The following is an 18,259-nucleotide window of genomic DNA, read 5'->3' on the forward strand; positions in this document are numbered from 1 at the left end:
GGGGTTAGGTCATGCTTAGGAGTATTACCTAGTGCTTGATCACTGATTAGTTTCATTAATCTTGTTTTGGCGTAATGGTTTTGGTGGTGTCAGTCGGCTTGGGCTGGGTGTTGAGTCATGGTCTCAGTCGTGCGGACCCTACCAGTACAGTTCCAAATCAAGAGAAAAAAGTGTCCAAACTTTTAAATCTTTATATGTACTGAAACAGGCATCAAAATAATGGCATGAAAAACTGGAGAATGTTTTACTATGTAATGGTTTTTCTACTAATGATGTTGATAAATGTGTACATTAAATCTGAAAAATGGTGAACGTCAATATATGTTTATATGTGGATGACATGGTGATTTTTGGTACATGCAATGATATAGTTTTTAAAACAAAAGTTTTTCTTAAATCTAAGTTTGAGATAAAGACATGGGTGAAGCAAGTGTTATTCTAGGAGTTAGAATAATAAGGAAGGGAGATAAGATATTACTATCCCAAGAACAATACACTGAGAAACTTTAAATTAGTGAGTTATGATGCTAACTCTAAATTAAAGAAAAACATAGGAGAATCTATTTCTCAAACTTAGTATGTCCAGATAATTAGGAAATGTCCTAGTCAGGATAATTTGCACTTGCAAGACTCATTAAATACTTAAGATATATAATGAATTATGTTGTTGAATATATGGGATTTCCTGTTGTGCTTGCACTTGGGTTTCCCGCTCTGTTTCAAATGAGACAAAATTCACTAGTGGTTATGTGTTTACACTTGCGGGTGGTGTAGTTACATGGAGATCAGTCAAACAAACAATTATTGTAAGATCAACAATAAAATGAGTTTGTTGCTCTCAAAATGGCTGGTAGTGAAGTTGAGTGTTTGAAAAACTTCTTAGCAAACATTTATTAAGAATGAAACCAACCCCATATGAGAAGTTGAGTGCATTGTGATTGCCAATCGACAATAGTTATAGCTAAAAATAAAACTTATAATGGAAAGAATAAAATATACAATTGAGACATAATTTGGTAAAGCAATTGCTAAAGAGTATAACAATTTTCATTGATTATGTTAAGTCAGAACGAAATCTAGCAGATCCTCTGACAAAACCCCTAGGTAGAAAACTGATTTTAGAAACATTGAGGGGAATGTGACTTAAGCCACATGAAAACAAACAAGAAACCTAACCTTTGTGATTGGGGATCCCATGAATAAGGTTCATATGGGTAAAAACAAATCACTTGTTAGTTCTGTTAGCACTAGAAGTGATTTAATATCAAATTTGTCCATCCTATGGTGTGTGAAAGTACTAGATACTGCATTATCGAGAGAGTAAACTTTGTAGTTGAAATTCTGAGGTATAAGAGTTTTAGCTTCTAACAAAGTTTTTAATGATTTTCATATCCTTTACCGGCGATGTATGATTTGCAACATACATTTGATCTTAAAGGCAAATTTCACATAAATGAAATCAAGTTGGACCTTTTCTCCACAATGACGAGCCATTCCAGAGTGACCCGTTCTCCTTGGGAGTTCCAGATTCAACGCCACCTTGATTGGAGGAGCAGTTTCCTCTAGGGATGACAAAGTGGGGCGGGCCATGCGGGCTGGCCCGCGGCCCGCAAAAAACGCGGGACGGGCTAACCTTTTCAACCCGCTAACCCGCATTAGCCCGCCCCGCATTAGCCCGCGGGTCAGCAGCGGGCGCAGGGTGGGCTGGCCCGCTAACCCGCAAGAAAAAAAATGTCATTGTTTTAATGTGTGCAGATGACGGGGAAGATTATAATTATGAAAAAATGGATGAAAGTTCTTCTAAGGCGACATCCAATGTTATTGAAATGGAAGAATGTCAATAATGTTTATGTTTAATGTTTTTTAATTAATGTTTATGTTTTGAAATTAGGTATGTTTAATGTTTTGGAAGTGGAAGAATAATGATATTTGATATTTATCTTAATGTTTAATTTTTTGATGTTTGACTATGTTTGAAAAGGAAGAAATTTTTTTTTGGATTTGATAGTAACAAATATATAGGTTTAATGTGACAATTTTTTAAGAACAAAATGTAAACAAAAAAAATATTTAATTTTTTAAAAAAACGCGGGTTGGCCCGCAAACCTGCGGGCCAGCTCTTATGCGGGGCGGGTCGGGAATTCTAACCCGCAATAACTTTGCGGGGCGGGCCAACCCGCCCCACTTTTTTGCGGGCCAAGTGCGGGGTGGGCCGACCCGCTTTGCCACCCCTAGTTTCCTCCTCTCTCAGAGGTCACTGCGATCCTGCAAAACAACTTCTTTTCTTCTATGAATTTGAGTCTTCCCTCTCCATCTATAAATAGGAGTCTTAAGCCTGCTCCAAAGACACACACTTTGCCTTTCACATTCTCTCTTTTCTACTCTCTACAAAATGCACTTTTATTTTTGTTCTTCTCTTTTCTTATATTTCCGTTGTCTTGAGCTCTTTTATTCTTAGGAGTTTAGAATTTACTTGCTAGTTCTGTGATCCTCGATTTTATTCAAGAAGTTTCAATTTTATCTTGAGCGACTTGAGCAATACACTGTGAATAAGTTCTTACGGACAATAATCATCCACGCCTCAAAGAAATCATCTTGCTTGTGTTTTCAGCTTTATTTACTACAATTTACAAGGGTAGATTTAATACTTGTCGAAGAACCAACTATAGGACCATATTCTACAACTCCAAAGCACTTTCCAGTGTTATCATAGCCAATTCTATGTAGAATCTGTTCCTACTTAAGAATTTGTATTTATCAATGCCCACTACTGGTTTTTTTTTTCTGAGGAGAAATCTCAATTCAAACTATGTATGATCTAGAGTTTCTACATACATCTGTTCTGCACATGCGGCGTGCAAAAATGATTTCAAATCTACAATTATTTGTTTCCGTATCACATCACTTAAATTCTCTCTACTTGTCTCCTAAGATACCAGAATCTGGTACACGTCCATTAAGCATATCCTATATTCAGTGGCAGAAATTAAATGGCATAGTACTCAAGAATTTATTGACCAATCAAAATTCTGGTGAGAGATATGAACTGGTCCACTATCTCCCAAGAGATGTGTCACAAGACCGGCTTTATTTGGATCCAAGTAATTAAGTATCCACTTTAATATTTCTTTCTCTGGTCCAAAATCTCCACTGAACCTGCCAAAGTGTAAGACAGAGTCATAAGAAGGGAGCTATAAATTTATAATGAAGTCAGAACTAATACGATGGAAAAGTTCTGACTGCTTATTTACCATTTGAAAATCCGAGTTAGATAAACAGTTCTCTTCTCCAGGTCCACTTCAATTCCATCATTCTCAAAGAACTCTCTCACAGCACCTCTTAACTCGTCTACAACTCTATGAGGTGAGAAGAATCTAACTTTTGGGCTGGATTTTGCACCATTACAAAGTCCAAAGTGCAATAACGGATTCAACTTGACCAGAGCAACCTGCAATTTGTCAGGAACAGGTTAAGTATATTCATATTCATAGCCAATCATAGTAACTATAAATGGTAGGAAGTACTTGTTAACATAGGGTATAGAAATTTAATGTTACGATAAAAGGACGAATAAAACTAATTCAGAAAATTTAAGATTGCATTTCAGGGTAAAAAACTTCCTGAAAAATAAAACACTCATGTTGTTAAAATGCCATCGTAAACTGAAAAGAAAAAAGTTATTTTACCTCTAACCGCTTGTCTCCTGTGGTAAAGGGCTTTACTAAGGAATACGGTGACCTACGATTGCATCTGAGGATACCATTTTTAATACTGTTAAGAGAATAATGATGCCCTCCAACCAGATACTGGAAATCATTGAAGAAGGATCTCCTATCAATCACACCTTCTGGACACCCTACGCTAATAACAGCATGGATGACCATAGCATTATATAAATTTAAGAAGAATGCAAGTTTCTCATTTTCTGATAGTTCCAAGAGATTCACTCGCTGCAGATCCTGAGTCATATTTACATACCTGCAGTTAGAAGGAAAAAAATAAACTTGATAAACAATATGGGACCGCTGCAAAACAAACAATACGCATTGCAGACTTCACAGTCGACGAAATCACGAAATTATAAACGATTAATAAGTGAGCATATTTGCAGAACATTTGCTTTCACCATATGCAATAGAATAACAAAACAATAAAATAGAAGAACTCTACATGAAGTGTTAGCATACCTACGAAATTCTTCGCTTTTGCTAATGGCCTCATAATCAACATGTTGCCTGTCATCAGAAGCATAAGACTCAAGAATGGCAGACATAATCTTGGCAAGCCTAGTGCATATTGCAGCTGCAGTCTTTGGTTCGCTATCATTTGTGGTACCACGAAAATTAAAACACCTGGGGATAAAAGGTTCATGCTCAAGGAAACGATATAAGTGATTTCCCTCCTCAAAATCTTTTTCCCTGCAGAATAAAGTTACCAGTGCCAGTAAGAAAATTATCAAAAGATTATGATTTATTGAAATGAGTCGAGGCTTATTAGGCGCAGAAGCTCTTTTCTTACCCGAAAACATGATGGATGAAGTGCTTCGTGGATAATTGCTGTCCGATTTCAACGGCCTAGATATTATTTTGGAATACAAACATTTTAATTTCAGGTGTTGGGAAACAAATCATACACAATAGGGATAAAAGTTGGGAAGACACTACAAACAAAGTACGTCAAAGAGAATAGAATGAAAATACACGAATTTAAGATACTTTGACATTTCTTGTCTATGTTCATGAAAACACCTTAGCAAATATTCATTATCTTGGTTAAAAGATTGTTTTATTGAGAAAATTTAAAAAACCTTTCTATCACCCCACAGACCTGAGTTCTTTAGCTACAAGGAATAGTAACATTTGTTTTGTTCAATAAAATTCATATAAGATTATCCAACACAAATCTTTTTTTGCTTAGGTACATGACTTCCCTCAATTACTTGAGGTAACTCTTTTCTTCGCTAGCACCGCCTGTATTTACTGCGGTGTGAATAATTTCTAAATGATTTCATGAATAAACACTAGTAAACTATTTCTTACATTTCTAAAATTCACTGCATTTAAAATGTACATGCGAATTTACACCACACTTCCCTTATTAATTTATTATAAACAAAAAAATCCACACATTAGATGTTCTAATAACTTTTTTAATACATTATGCTGAAAATTTGTAATCAATATTTGAAGGACGGCAGATCACGAGTTACCGAAACAGAAGTCCGGAGAACTATTTTGAAAGTGGGACATAAAATATCATATTCAGAGAGTAAAATTAATAGAATTGACAAACCACAGTGGCGTGTCAATCCTGCACCACAAAATAATAAAAACTAAAAACTGCGATAATATCTCTCGTTTGTGGTTGAATTTTTCTAAGTGTTGCGCACGTAATTGCCTTTCAAGTAGGATAAATGATTGTCTAATTTTCCCACTACCACCTTGCGTTATCATTAGTTTAAATGCACTACTCCCAAATGAATTAAAAGCCGTTGAATATTTGTTTATTTATAATGGAAAAATCCATTAGAATTTTAGCCATTGACGCAACCCAAGTGGCTGCTCATCAAAATACCGTGCCGAACTAGCCAAGCATGACTTGGTATGAAACTAAAAATGAATATGTTGTTTTATTTACAAATGACACCGGTTAATATTATATTTAACGATTAAACGTCCCCTGAAATACCACAAACTAGCAGCGGAAAAAAAAATAAAAATTGAAGATGGGATAGAGAATTTCAAAACGAAAAATGTTACTTGACTCATTATCTACGATGAAAAGATTATTTCTGAAGAAGTTATGATATGGAATAATTCACATATCGATTCTGAAGAGACTCTTTCAAAATATGTAATGTGAGTTTGTTTGACTCTTCCATTAGATGTGATTGGCACTGGGCATGGGACCCCTGTTGTGTAACTAGGTTGACTTTACAAATTGTATAAGCTCATCCAATTTGAAACTTAAACCTTGTCACTTATTACCCTACCAAGGGGCCCCGTTAACAGTAGCATATTACATACCATATTACCAATTAATTTGAAGAGAAACAAAAAGTTTGACATTATAAAATGAATAAACATTTATACAGTCACATTAAAGAAAAAAAGAATTATGAGTCAACATATTATCTATACAACTTATTGGACTACCCCCTCCCTCTTCTATTTAGCATAAAAGTTCGTGCTAGAGCCGTTTTGAACCTATGTCTCAATAAAGTATTATACATCATTTTGAAAACCAAATCATAACGTTCCAAATCACGAGCATTGTTATGATCGTACTCTCAGTGTGTGTCATTATTACGCCTTACGTTTCTTTGCCATATCCAAAAGCTTCTACCCCAAACACAATCAAAAGCCTCGTTCTTTAATAAGTGAAAAATTTAATGCCCACAATCTCCCTTCCTTATCTGCATATACCTCACTCGTTATATTTTTTTTAAGTATTAAAAAGTTTGATAGCTACTTTTTCAATTTCACTTTTTTTTAAAGAATTTCATACCGCAGTTATAATTATATAATTTTATTTATATATTAACCTACTAATAACATCAATATTACAAAAATACTAATTAACAATACAATAAAATATCACGTCGATAAGTATATTTATGCTGACGTGACGGTTTATTAGAATTTCACTTCAATATTTCTCTTAAACATATGAACGAAGTTATAATTAAAATGATATTTAAAATTATAATTAAGTCATTATTATTCTAATTTAGTTTAATAGAAAATATGTGTTTTTTATTAGATTTTTTATTGATTAAAGTTATCTATTACTTAAAGCTTCTTATAAAATATAAAATTGTGATACAAAATCATTAAAACAAAATATGAGTTTCATCCAATTTTATGATTTTTTATATATTAAATTTTATGATGTCTAATTCATTATAAAAAAAGTGTTGGTAACAATTTTAGAACTTAATAAATGCGTCCATCTACCAATGATGTGTTGGTAACAATTCAATTAAAATAAAAAAATGGAAAAACATTCCTACCATACAGTCGTATACAATGACAATACCAATACCAATATAGCAATGAAAAATGAAAAAAATGGAAAAATACAAAAATACGTAGGCATACGGTGTACGAAGAAAAAACGTACCTCGCTACGCGCGCAGTGGAAGTGCTGAATCAGCGCGTCCACCAACTCGTTCCCTTCGAAGCAGTTCTTAACCATCTTCATCCTCCGCAACCGATCCTGAATCGGTAACCTCAGCCGCAGAACGCTAACCACTCCAACCATCTCGTCCGCGCGATCCTCCTCCGCGCAATCGAACCCGTACGCCGGTGGCCACGGCGCATTTCCATCAGCCGCCTTCCCGCCGATAATCTCCGCGACTCTCCGGTCGAACTCCCCGCTGTTCCGAAGTGAGTTCAACGCCACCAGTCCTCCAATCAGTTTTTCGTTGAAGAAAATCTGCGGCACCGAACCGGTCCCCGTCCTCTCCCGCAGCTCCCTATCCCTCTCGTTGAAAACGTCCACGTTTATCTCCACGAACCTCAGTCCTTTCTCCCTGAAGAACCTGCGTACCGCGGTGCAGTCTCGGCAATCGGACCGAGAGAAGAAGGTGATGCGTCCTCTCAACGACGCGTCTTCGTCCTCCTCCGGCTTGGCCGTCACCACAACCTTCACGCCGGAGAGGCTGAACTCCGTCACTTCGCGTTTCTCGTCATCCTCCTCCATGGACTGGCGGAGCGAGGAGACACGCTTCACGATCGCGGCGGAAAGGTCGGTGCTCCGCTGGCGGAGGAAGCTTCCGACGGAGAAGCTGGGCAGAGCGACTTCGTTTTGGTTTGATTGGAAATTCTGCGGCGGGACTGGCATGGGAAGGAGGGAGTGAGGGTGGACTAACGTTACTCGACTGTGACTGTGGACGTCGTCACCGCCACAACGGTTAGTCGTTTCAATTTTGTTGTTATTGTTGATAACTGGTTCGTAACAGTTTACGTGATTTTGGGTTGAAGCCATAATTGGATTGTGTTGGTTATGGGGTTGTTGGGGGTTTGTTGGATTCTCGATTTCTGAGCCCATTAGGGAGAGAATCATAGAAGAAGGGTTATGAAAAGGGATGGGATTTTATGCAGTTTAGGATTTCAAAATAACAATAGATTAATAGGAGATTCATCTGTAAGAATGAGTTTAGAATATTAGGGTTAGATTCACTTCAACTTTGAACTTGTAAGCAAGAAAACTGAAATTAAAATTAATTAATTGACTAGTTGTTAAAAGTACAATTTTTTTTCTTACAAAAATTATTATATAAATTTGTACAAACTAAAATGAAAAAAAGTCAAATGTTTGGATGATTATTATGCTAATTTTCTTAAATAATTTTTTTAGATTCAAATGATTTTGATATATTGTGTATGATTTTAATTTAATTAACTAAATTTGTATTCTACAAAATAAGTTTTTAACTTAAATTTAAAAAATATTAATTTGATTAGGGAGTATGGCCATTGCGAAGATGTACAAATTGATATAAAAGAATTCCTCACAGATTAAATAATAAAATATACTTTTATTCAATTGTTTTATTTATTAAAGATATTTATTGCTTTATAAGTATTTTAAATTATATATCTTTTAAAGGGAAGAGTTCTATTAATGGGCACTTTGAAATGTTGATTAAAGAATTAATGTATAGAATATATGTTTGAGTACTTCAAATTAAAAAAAATGGAGAATAAAGAATATTAATAATATTTAATTACAAAACCAATTATTTGTATTGTAACTAACGTCATAATTAGTATATATGTACTTTTTTTCCTTATAAATTTAACTTATGATTTTCAAATTGATAATTATTAGTACATTTTATTTTCTTTAATGCAATCTCTCATTTTAGATATCGGATGTTACTGATGCAATTTAATTTCATATATATATATATATATTATATATGAAGCAATATTTAATTTTTATGAAGCAAACATAAGGGGTTCGATTTGTTTTATTTTTATTTTAAATATAATATCAAATTCAAATAAGATTTAATGTTTGACTATTTTTTAAAAAAAAATTGTTTATACAGGACACTCTACATTATTTTCAATAACAAATTCACACGATAGAAAGTACTATTATTTGTTTTTTTAGTTGAATTAGTTCTTATTTTTTATTAGTTTTGTGGTTTAAAGTGATTTTATTTTATTTTAAACACCTTTAATGCAAATTAAATAATGAAAAAACTATTAAAATCACTATAAATATATATTAATAGCATTAAATGTTAGTCCCAAGTGAATGATTGGATAATATTGAATTTCTATTCATCTCTTTGAATTTTGCCGCTTACTCTTTTCATTAAATCTTATATGTCCTTATAAATACAGTTTACTTTTAATAAAACTTATTAGCATTTTTAACACGTGTATTTTAAAAAAGTGCCTATTATGGTAAATATTATGACTCTTTGAATATTATTATTGAGTAAGTACAATTTTCATTAAGTTCAAAGTGACATTATAAGTTATAACCCCGGTTACTTTTTCGTAGAGGTAGATTATAAAAACTTATGGAACATATTTGTAATGGGTAAATTAAATGATAATACAAAAACTGAAAATTTATAAATTATATAGTATTTAATAGTGTAAAAAGAAATATTTTATATTAATAAGATGATTAAAAATAGAATCCATGTAAAGTTGACTGGGCTTGAAAGTGTGTAGAGTTGACAAGTTTGAAGAGTTAAATAGATTCAGACACAATCAAAGATCGACAACAGACACAAACCGTCTTAACCCCACCTAATGAACAAACTATACTAAATTATTCATGTCTAATATTAAAACATTCATTCAAGATGAGACTCGAGCTAAACCTCAAGATTCACGACATTTGACGTTAACTTCTTCATATATGTCATATTCATGCATTAGAGTGACTCACAATTATGTAATTTTTAGTTCACTTGGGTAACTCGATTGTAAGATTATGAATTTCAATTTTTTGATAAATTTTTATTATGGCTATTGGTTCTATATTACTCTGAAAAACTCCATAAATTTTTATTATTCATTCTATATTACTTCATATATTTTTATGAGTCTTACAAGGAGGATTTATACGGATGCAGATTTAAAAAACTCATCAACTACCCAGCTCCAATTAAAGATATTATGAAGGCCAATTCTTTTCTTAAAATCGGACCCACCCATTTTATCCTAATAATATTCATCATATTATATATATAGAGAGAGAATAATGTTTGTGCATGAGATAGACAGGGCCGTAAGAGGTCCATATTGGGAGAAAGAAAGATGTATTGGGCTTTTGCATCCTATATCCTCATAATTGACTGCAGACTCTTTCTTCTATGTATTGGGCTTTTGCATCCTATATCCTCATAATTGACTGCAGACTCTTTTTTCCTACACCTCCATACCTTATTGTGCCACCCCATATTAAATATGAAAATATTATTTTATCCTTTTTTTCCCACCTTTTGGATTTGAAATAATAAGCCTATGGATTATGTAATCCGAAATATATTCAGATTACATAATCCAGAAGTCAATCTCATATTTAGAAAAGACTTCCAGATTATGTAATCCGGAAGCTAATCACACATCTGAAAAAAAAAAGCTTTCAGATCACATAATCCGAAAGCTAATCTTATGTATAGAAAATACTTTCGGATTATGTAATCCAGAAGCTAATCACAAAAGGCTTCTGGATTACATAATCTGGAAGCTAATTCTGGATTTAGAAAACGACTTCCGGATTATGTAATCTGGAATATTAAAAAGGATATTTTTAGAATACAAAAACTTATGAAAGTGGCACAAGAAAGTATGGACGTGCAGTAAGAATCAGCCTTGACTGCATTCACCATAAAATTTTAAAATACCCGCTTTACCTTTTGGCATTTTATTTGAAAGCTTCTCATCCTTTTTTGACAGTTTTCTTTTGCTTCCGATTTTCTTCATTGAGGTTAAAAGCTGAAGTATTCCCACGAACTTTGGTGGTGGTGATTTGAAGTTGGCTAACTTGGGGTACACGAAGAAGGTATGGATAAATAGTTTAATTTTGTCTGGTTTTGTTTTAATGGGCGTATATCTGTCTTCCAAATTATGAATTCTATAAAAGAGACTTTCCGAAAACATATTTTGGAACACAGTTATTATTTTCTAAAAGGTATTTTTTAAAATTTTAGAAAGCACATTTGGAAACACTAATATACCTATTCTAGAATGAGGAATTTAGAAATTTTCTGGAACGACAATTTTGGAAGCCAATTGTCAGAGGTTATTTAAGGAAGTATTTCATTTACGTTTCAGAACTACAAAAAAATGTGTATGAAGTGACGGTTTTAATATGACGATTACAAGTATCTGTATAATACGACATTTTAGTAATCGTCACAATTATCTTATAAAACGTGTCATTTTGAATTGACACAATTCTCCTTCGAAATAAACACTTCGTGTTTTCCTTCCCTCCATACACCATTCCTCATTATTTCCAATTTTTTTTTAAACCTCCTTTTGACTCTTGGAAACCGAATACAATTAATTAATTCTTCACAAACCCTTCCATTGGATTTTGAAATCAAACGTAACTCTTCTCTCTCTCTATCTGCAAACTCTTCACAAACCCTCTCCTCACGTTCACGAAACCCTACCACGAAACACTCTTGCCTTCACTCACTCTAGCGCGGCCTAAACATAACCCTCACTCTCCCGCCCTTCACTTTCCGCCATCACCGCCTCCTCGCAAGGATTTCAAACTTCTGTCCGCCATCGTTTGTTCAAGTTTGTGCTCTATAACCTTGTCTTCGAAATCTATTGCTGGATTGCCTTTGTCGTGGGAAATCTACTGTGGTTCTTAATTTGTGAAATCTATTGTGAATGGTTTTGCTGCGAAGAATAGAGATGTCCTTTAAATTTAACTTGTGGTTTATCCTTCACTTGCCAAAAGAATAGTCAGTTTGTGATCTAATGCTCAGTTTTGATATGCTTGAGTGTTGGTGCTATTGTCTGAACCATGTGAATCGTGAGTTGCAATTCATGTATAATACACTCCCAAATATGATTGTATGCAATATGATCATGTCTACAACTTACGGGTGTGCTATTTCATTAAGAAAATAATTGAACGTGTTGATGCAGTCTTGGTAGTTGGCATCTTGCAGTACTCTAAATAATTTGATTATTCATTCAGGCTTTGGATGTGCTCATTGAATCATACTTTGACAGTGAATTATACAAAAATAAAATATGGGTTGGAACTGTTGAAGGTATTCTATTAGATATTTTCATTTTATTGATTGACTTTATTTGGTTTAGTAATTTCACTTTACCTGTGCATGTCTTCTTGTTTATTTCATTGAGCCCCACCATCTTGATAAGTTCTTTTGGAGAGGAGAATTTGATGACGAGCATGATGATTTCAAACGATTTTCATTTTTTAGTCGTGTTGCTCTTGATTTTCTTCTGCAATTTGGCGAGAAGCTAGATATCATTCATTGCCAGCTGTGTAATTCTTTCTAGCAAATTTTTGCTCTTTTAGTCACTAATTGAATGGCATCTTTGTTTCTTTGCTAGGCTCCTCTGTACTGGAAGATATTTGTAAATAAAGGATTAAATTCAGCTAGGATATGCTTTGTATATCAATGAAATATACCAGTTCTATATCAGTGAAATATATTCACTTCTCAACATCATGATTATTTTGCAATGCATTCTTTCACACACTTACTATGTAAAATATATTAGTAAATCTTTTATGCCTTGTATTGTGACTTTTCATTATTCTTATGGTTATTTATATTATCAGAATACAATATATGTATGTTTATTTTAATTTAGAAGAGTTCATTTTATACATTCCATTATGATTATTTGTTTCCTATCTTCAGGTAAAACAACTAATAGAAAGCATAATCAGGAGTAAAAGGAGTGAAACCTCAATCCTAGTAAGATTCTTTTGACTCTACATGTATTTCTTTTTCGTATAATTGTTTCTTTCTGTATTGATTCTGTAACAATTCAAATAGGAAGTGAATAACGTTGATGGCAGGTGGTGCATAAAATTTGTCAACAAAACTTTGATAACTTATTGTTCATGAAATAATGTTTGTCAATAAAGCTAGTAGATACTCATAAATTCCATTCCTTAAGATAGTATTTGTTAAGAGTGGATCAGGAATTGGAAGTATTATAGAGCCACATTCTATTGTTCCTTTAAATGATGAGTTGCAACGAGCAAGAATTTTGGTAGCAAAGGCTAAAGCATATGTGCTTTTGACATTAACCAAAAAGGTTACAATTGTGATATTATAAATATTCTAATGGTCATGTTCTTTTTTTCTCATATGATGCCTTAATTTTTGTACATATGTAGTTGGATCTTGATGATATTAAAAAGATATTAAACAGTTTGGTTCAACTAGATGTGGTAAATACCTTGTAATGTTTTTAAAGAGAATTGGATCACCATTTCTCGTTTGCTCTCTCTATATTCCACTATATGCAATTATTCTCATGCGATATTTACTTTGTTGCCTTTCAAGGAGTTTGTTTACTGGTTTTCTTCCGATGATCATTCCTTGAGAGTTTTCTTATTTTTTATTTGAATTGTGAGATATATGATTTGATTACATTAAATAGGGATATGTGATATGATAAGCAATTAATTCAATAAGTATATTATTTTCCAAGTAAATAATATATTGCTTTTGAATAAAAAATGTGTTTGGTCTGGTAACTTTTTATTGCATCTAACATCAAAAAAGCTCTGCTTGTAATAATAATGAAGGATTCTAGCCGGTGTCTTTGTATCATCATTTGTAATTTGTTTTTATTACTGATTAACTGGAGGGAACTAAGTTATCTGATCCGATTTACAAATTGGCATAGTTTGGAAATTATTTGAAGTTGATTTTTGGAGGGTTTTCTGTTTATCTATATATTAAGAAAAGAATAGAGAGACCTACAATTCATTCTCATCCATTCTCAACGTTCTTTAACTTTAAACTAGTGCGTTTCCTAACTTTTCAATCTTAAAAAACAATTGTTCCAATGAAAATACAGGGAGGGCATGGTCTCGATTCAACACTCTTTTCTCAATGAGGTATTAATATATTTAAATATTTATTTGTGCCTTTTATTTTATAATTATAAACATTGAAAATCATTAACTTCAAATTATTTATTTCAGGCATCAGATATTGGAAGCGGTGCTTCATCACCTAATCAAGTAATAGGATAAAGTGCTGAAAGCAAAATTGATGCAAAAGTGTAGGACATAAATATTATGAGGTACGTAAAATCAAAGTACGTAACATATTAATAAATTAAACAACTAAACGTCTAATAAACAATAAATTACTCCACATAAAATTTTCATATACATCTATGTCATGACCTCCTAATGTACACAATCCTTTTTCTTTTTCTGTAGCTTCTCATGCAAAGATGAGGGTTGTGTATGTCCCATTCCTCACAAGGGTACCCTCAACATGACCTTTGTTAACCATCAACTATGGAGTCAAGGTTATGCAACAACATATATTCTACAAAATAAAAATAAATTACAATTATATCAAACATGTAAATAATAAATGATATGTCTTACTAGAGTGTGATGCTTTGTATGATTGTCATCTTCATCACCCCAACTCCAACATCAACATGCACATTTGACGGTATCATTGTTGGATGCTCATCCTCAACCATGTGTATGATATATGAATGTAATACACAACAAAACCAATCCATATATCTTGGAATAAAAACTCTTGCATGAGAGGCAATAACCACATCTTGCATAACATATTGTTGAAAATATAACCACCGCCAATTTCCTTCTATTGTTGATAGATTCTCATCTCTTATAATTGATGGATCATGTGGTATGTTGTGCACATACCCATAGTGGCGTAGGACATGTTCATGGAAGTTCAACTGTCTGCATATGCCCAACATAATATACCTTGAAAATAATGACATGCACTCAAAAGGGCAAGCCTCGTTGTGATCGTTGTATGGGGTAAATCAAATACGACTAATACGAGATTATCAAGTTGAGATCAAACTGTTGCAAGTGCAGACAATCTCCCAACTTCATACCTCATGAACCGCGGGACATCATTTGTTCAATCAAGAACCATTTGTCTCAAGCCTATGCTTGGAAAGTGCTCACAAATTCACCCTTACAATATATCATGTTCACAAAATTCAATGAAGTATAACATATGTTGCCACAAAAAGGCAATGATGTTTCATACAATCAAACTATCATAAACAATAACCTGCAATAAAGTTGCATACCCTGTAAGTTGCTTCATATTTGCATAGATAACATCACTTAATTGTTCATACATGTGGATCAATGCAACTTCTGCTCCAAGCTTATCCTCCAATTATGTGAAAATCTATAAACAAGCCCATGTATGACACACTGATTGAAGTGACACTTTTATATGTAAAAATGGTACTATCCACTAAATGCAACAGAACATGCTCATGCAATAATGGTCTATTGCCTGTTACTTGATGTGTTCTCATAAACCTCTCTTAACCAAATTAAACACACGTGTCCACCCCTACATTGTTTAGCTTTTGGGACTACTGTATCATAATCAACAAATAGGGTATTTACCAACACCTTTGTCGCTCCATCTGTGTCTATAATGACATAAGTGTAGAATTGGTCGATAGGAAGGTGTAACAAATTAGACACATTATCAAGTGTGATAATCATCTCACCAATAGGTAAATGAAAATAATTTGTATCATCGTGTCACCTCTTAACAAAGACAAACATTAATCCTTTTTTTTTGCAGTCTCATAACTAGTTCTAATAAAACCTCCTAACCTTGATAACTTCACTACAACTTCTATTCGTTCATCGGGAGGTTCTAACTTATTCATTTTCCACAGGACACTAACTTCAACTCACCATGATCCTAAATTTCGAATAAGCAATATTTTAGTATTTAAAATGCATAACATAAATAACCTAATCTATATCAACATAATTGTTTACCGCTCCATCCAATAGCCAATGAGCAACATGTGCCTCAAAATTAAGGAGTAATGACGTATCCATTGTACCTCTGGATAATTGTGACCCTCCACCACATGAGGCGTCTCGACTAGGTTATTCTTCTCTGTGTGGTCTTTCGTTCTCGGCCGACATGACCTTCTCCTTTTCTTCAACATCCAAGTAGCGAGTCAATAAGGCATCATTATCCAGCTTCATTTGGGCTAACTCGCCAACAAAATCTTTGTTTTTGACTCGTCAAACTGTTGTTAGCGTCCAAATCATATTGTAAGGAAGAAGCGAACCCATGAGTTTACCAAGAACGAAAGCACGATCACTCAGCTCAAGGAACGAATTAGTTAGGTCAAAGGGAAAGACCGACATAAAACACTCATTCTCAGTCAAGCTGAGAGGGATGGCAACCTTCTCACCCAGATGCATGTCACAACTAAGAAAATCCTTTGATGAGGTTGACTTGATATCGACATGCATCCTCTTATAAGATTTGCCTTAGGACGATCTATCAGAATGGCAACGAGAAGATTTTATTCTTTATCTCAGCGAGGTTTCTTGGAACTAGGATCTTTGGAAGGAAGAGTCTCAGTGGCTAGAATGGTCCTCAATGGCACCAAAACTTTAGGCCGAATGACCAGAGCCTTCTCATAGCCGTTTGTTTTTGTTTTAACAGCTCCTTAAATAACAACTTACCCTCTTCTGGAGTAACGGAGGACATAATTGCAACAAAAGGCACAAGTCAAAAGATCATAAAAAAACAAACACAAAATCACGATATACAAAGAAAGATACCCTTAACATCATGAAATCGTGTGGACGAGAAGAAAACTTGCAGCAGCCACCGAGTAGAGATTTTTCAGTGGAGCTTGTCTAATACTCAAAGTCTCCATGTCCTCCCGGGTCAATGACGACCGTGGCCACACAAGAAAGCATGTGAGATTGTGAGTCCAGTAAAAGGGAAAACGTGGAGCATCGCCGTCGTTAGAAAATTGACGACTCTCCTTCTTGACCACGAACTTGAAGAAACTTCCTTTAAAATTCTTGTAAGAAGAAGTAAAGGGAGCCAACAAGCATGACTTTGGTTGACTAATTAAAGATAACCACCCTACTCGGTTACTCGACCTCATACTATGCATTTATAAAAAGACTTGGGGAGTTGGTTTTAAATTAAGAGACAAACACATAAGCTGAAAGGCTTGGATGTACACCTTCGGAGGGAGACAACCCCGTCAGGTGAATCCGGATCTAGCATATCTATATTATAGCACTAAACAGTTTTAAGGAAGCTGTAGTTTCAAAATGGGAAGAATGCTCCCCAATGCTAGATTCAACCCACTCATAACTGGAAACTCGATAAGGAGGCAACTCAGCAACACCCACGATGGGATCAACCAAAAGATTAATGTCTTCGGCCACTTCTCCTGCGTTAGCTTTACCACTAATATGGGAGGACTTAGAAGAGCTCGCGAAACTATCTGAAGAAGTTTTCGAAAGGTGGACAACATCACATGGTAGCATAATGCCGACAACCTTAGAGACCCATAAGGTAGAGCTATTAGAAAAGAAAAAAGACATGGTTACCTTGAATTTTTAGCATGATAGTATATCAGAGAGGAGGAGTGGAAGAGAAAGGTAAGAAAATGAGGAGACCACCAATGATCTATTTATAGCTTCAGAAAAACATGGGAAAACGAATTGAGAGCGAATCTTAGCCTACTACAAAAAATAGTGTATAAAGTGACGGTTATTGATAAACTCCACAAGTTTCCGTATAATACGACGTCTTAGTAATCGCCACAATTATCCTTTAGAATGTGTCATTTTGAATTGCCACAATTATCCTTCAGAATAAATAGCCCGTGTTTTCCTTCCCTCCATACACCATTCCTCATTATTTCCAATTTTTTTAAATGTTACTAAAACACAACTTTTATTTAGGGTTTTAATTAAAAAAAATAAAAAAAGAGAAAGTTTAATATTTTTCAAAATAATACTCCCCTATTCTTTTATTTACTATATGAATAATTTTTTATTTATTTTTATCATATAATTTATTTATTACTTTCTGCTCTTATAATAATTAAAATAAAAACTTTAATTTAAAAAATATTTGTTTTAAAAGAAATATTTTTTTTAAAAGATAAATATTTTTATTTTTTTCATTCTTTTATTAACCGCCACATAAATGCAAGGGAAAATTATTAATATACTAAACTTGTTCTGAAAG

General features: G+C 33.8%; 1 protein-coding gene and 1 long non-coding RNA gene across 3 annotated transcripts; one reads left to right on the forward strand and one right to left on the reverse strand.

Annotated features, from left to right (window-relative positions):
* Positions 1-2,570: 2,570 nt before the first annotated feature.
* LOC137818842 (uncharacterized) lies at positions 2,571-8,249 on the reverse strand. Its single transcript, XM_068622469.1, has 6 exons — positions 7,123-8,249; positions 4,519-4,574; positions 4,188-4,418; positions 3,687-3,978; positions 3,252-3,448; positions 2,571-3,156 (listed from the first exon to the last, which is right to left on the reverse strand). Exons 1-6 carry the CDS (start codon positions 8,065-8,067, stop codon positions 3,003-3,005), a joined length of 1,875 nt encoding a protein of 624 aa, XP_068478570.1. The 5' UTR covers positions 8,068-8,249; the 3' UTR covers positions 2,571-3,002.
* LOC137818843 (uncharacterized) lies at positions 7,221-14,804 on the forward strand. Of its 2 annotated transcripts, none has more exons than XR_011082151.1 (6): positions 7,221-7,914; positions 10,932-11,037; positions 12,890-12,946; positions 14,064-14,103; positions 14,191-14,291; positions 14,434-14,804. It is a non-coding gene; the product is annotated as an uncharacterized lncRNA (long non-coding RNA). The 2 variants fall into 2 exon arrangements; XR_011082152.1 differs by having other exon boundaries at positions 7,780-7,914; positions 10,963-11,037.
* Positions 14,805-18,259: the final 3,455 nt, after the last annotated feature.

This window comes from Phaseolus vulgaris, chromosome 10 (genome assembly GCF_000499845.2).
Source record: "Phaseolus vulgaris cultivar G19833 chromosome 10, P. vulgaris v2.0, whole genome shotgun sequence".
NCBI lineage: Eukaryota > Viridiplantae > Streptophyta > Magnoliopsida > Fabales > Fabaceae > Phaseolus > Phaseolus vulgaris.

Bases quoted from the DNA above. Each gene is read 5' to 3' on its own strand.
- LOC137818842 (XM_068622469.1), bottom strand. From the start codon at position 8,067: ATGATTCTCTCCCTAATGGGCTCAGAAATCGAGAATCCAACAAACCCC. The intron at 3,979-4,187 runs GTATGCTAACAC...TTCTAACTGCAG, and splicing joins AAAAGCGAAGAATTTCGTAG to GTATGTAAATATGACTCAGG. The intron at 3,449-3,686 runs GTAAAATAACTT...GACAAATTGCAG, and splicing joins CAGGAGACAAGCGGTTAGAG to GTTGCTCTGGTCAAGTTGAA.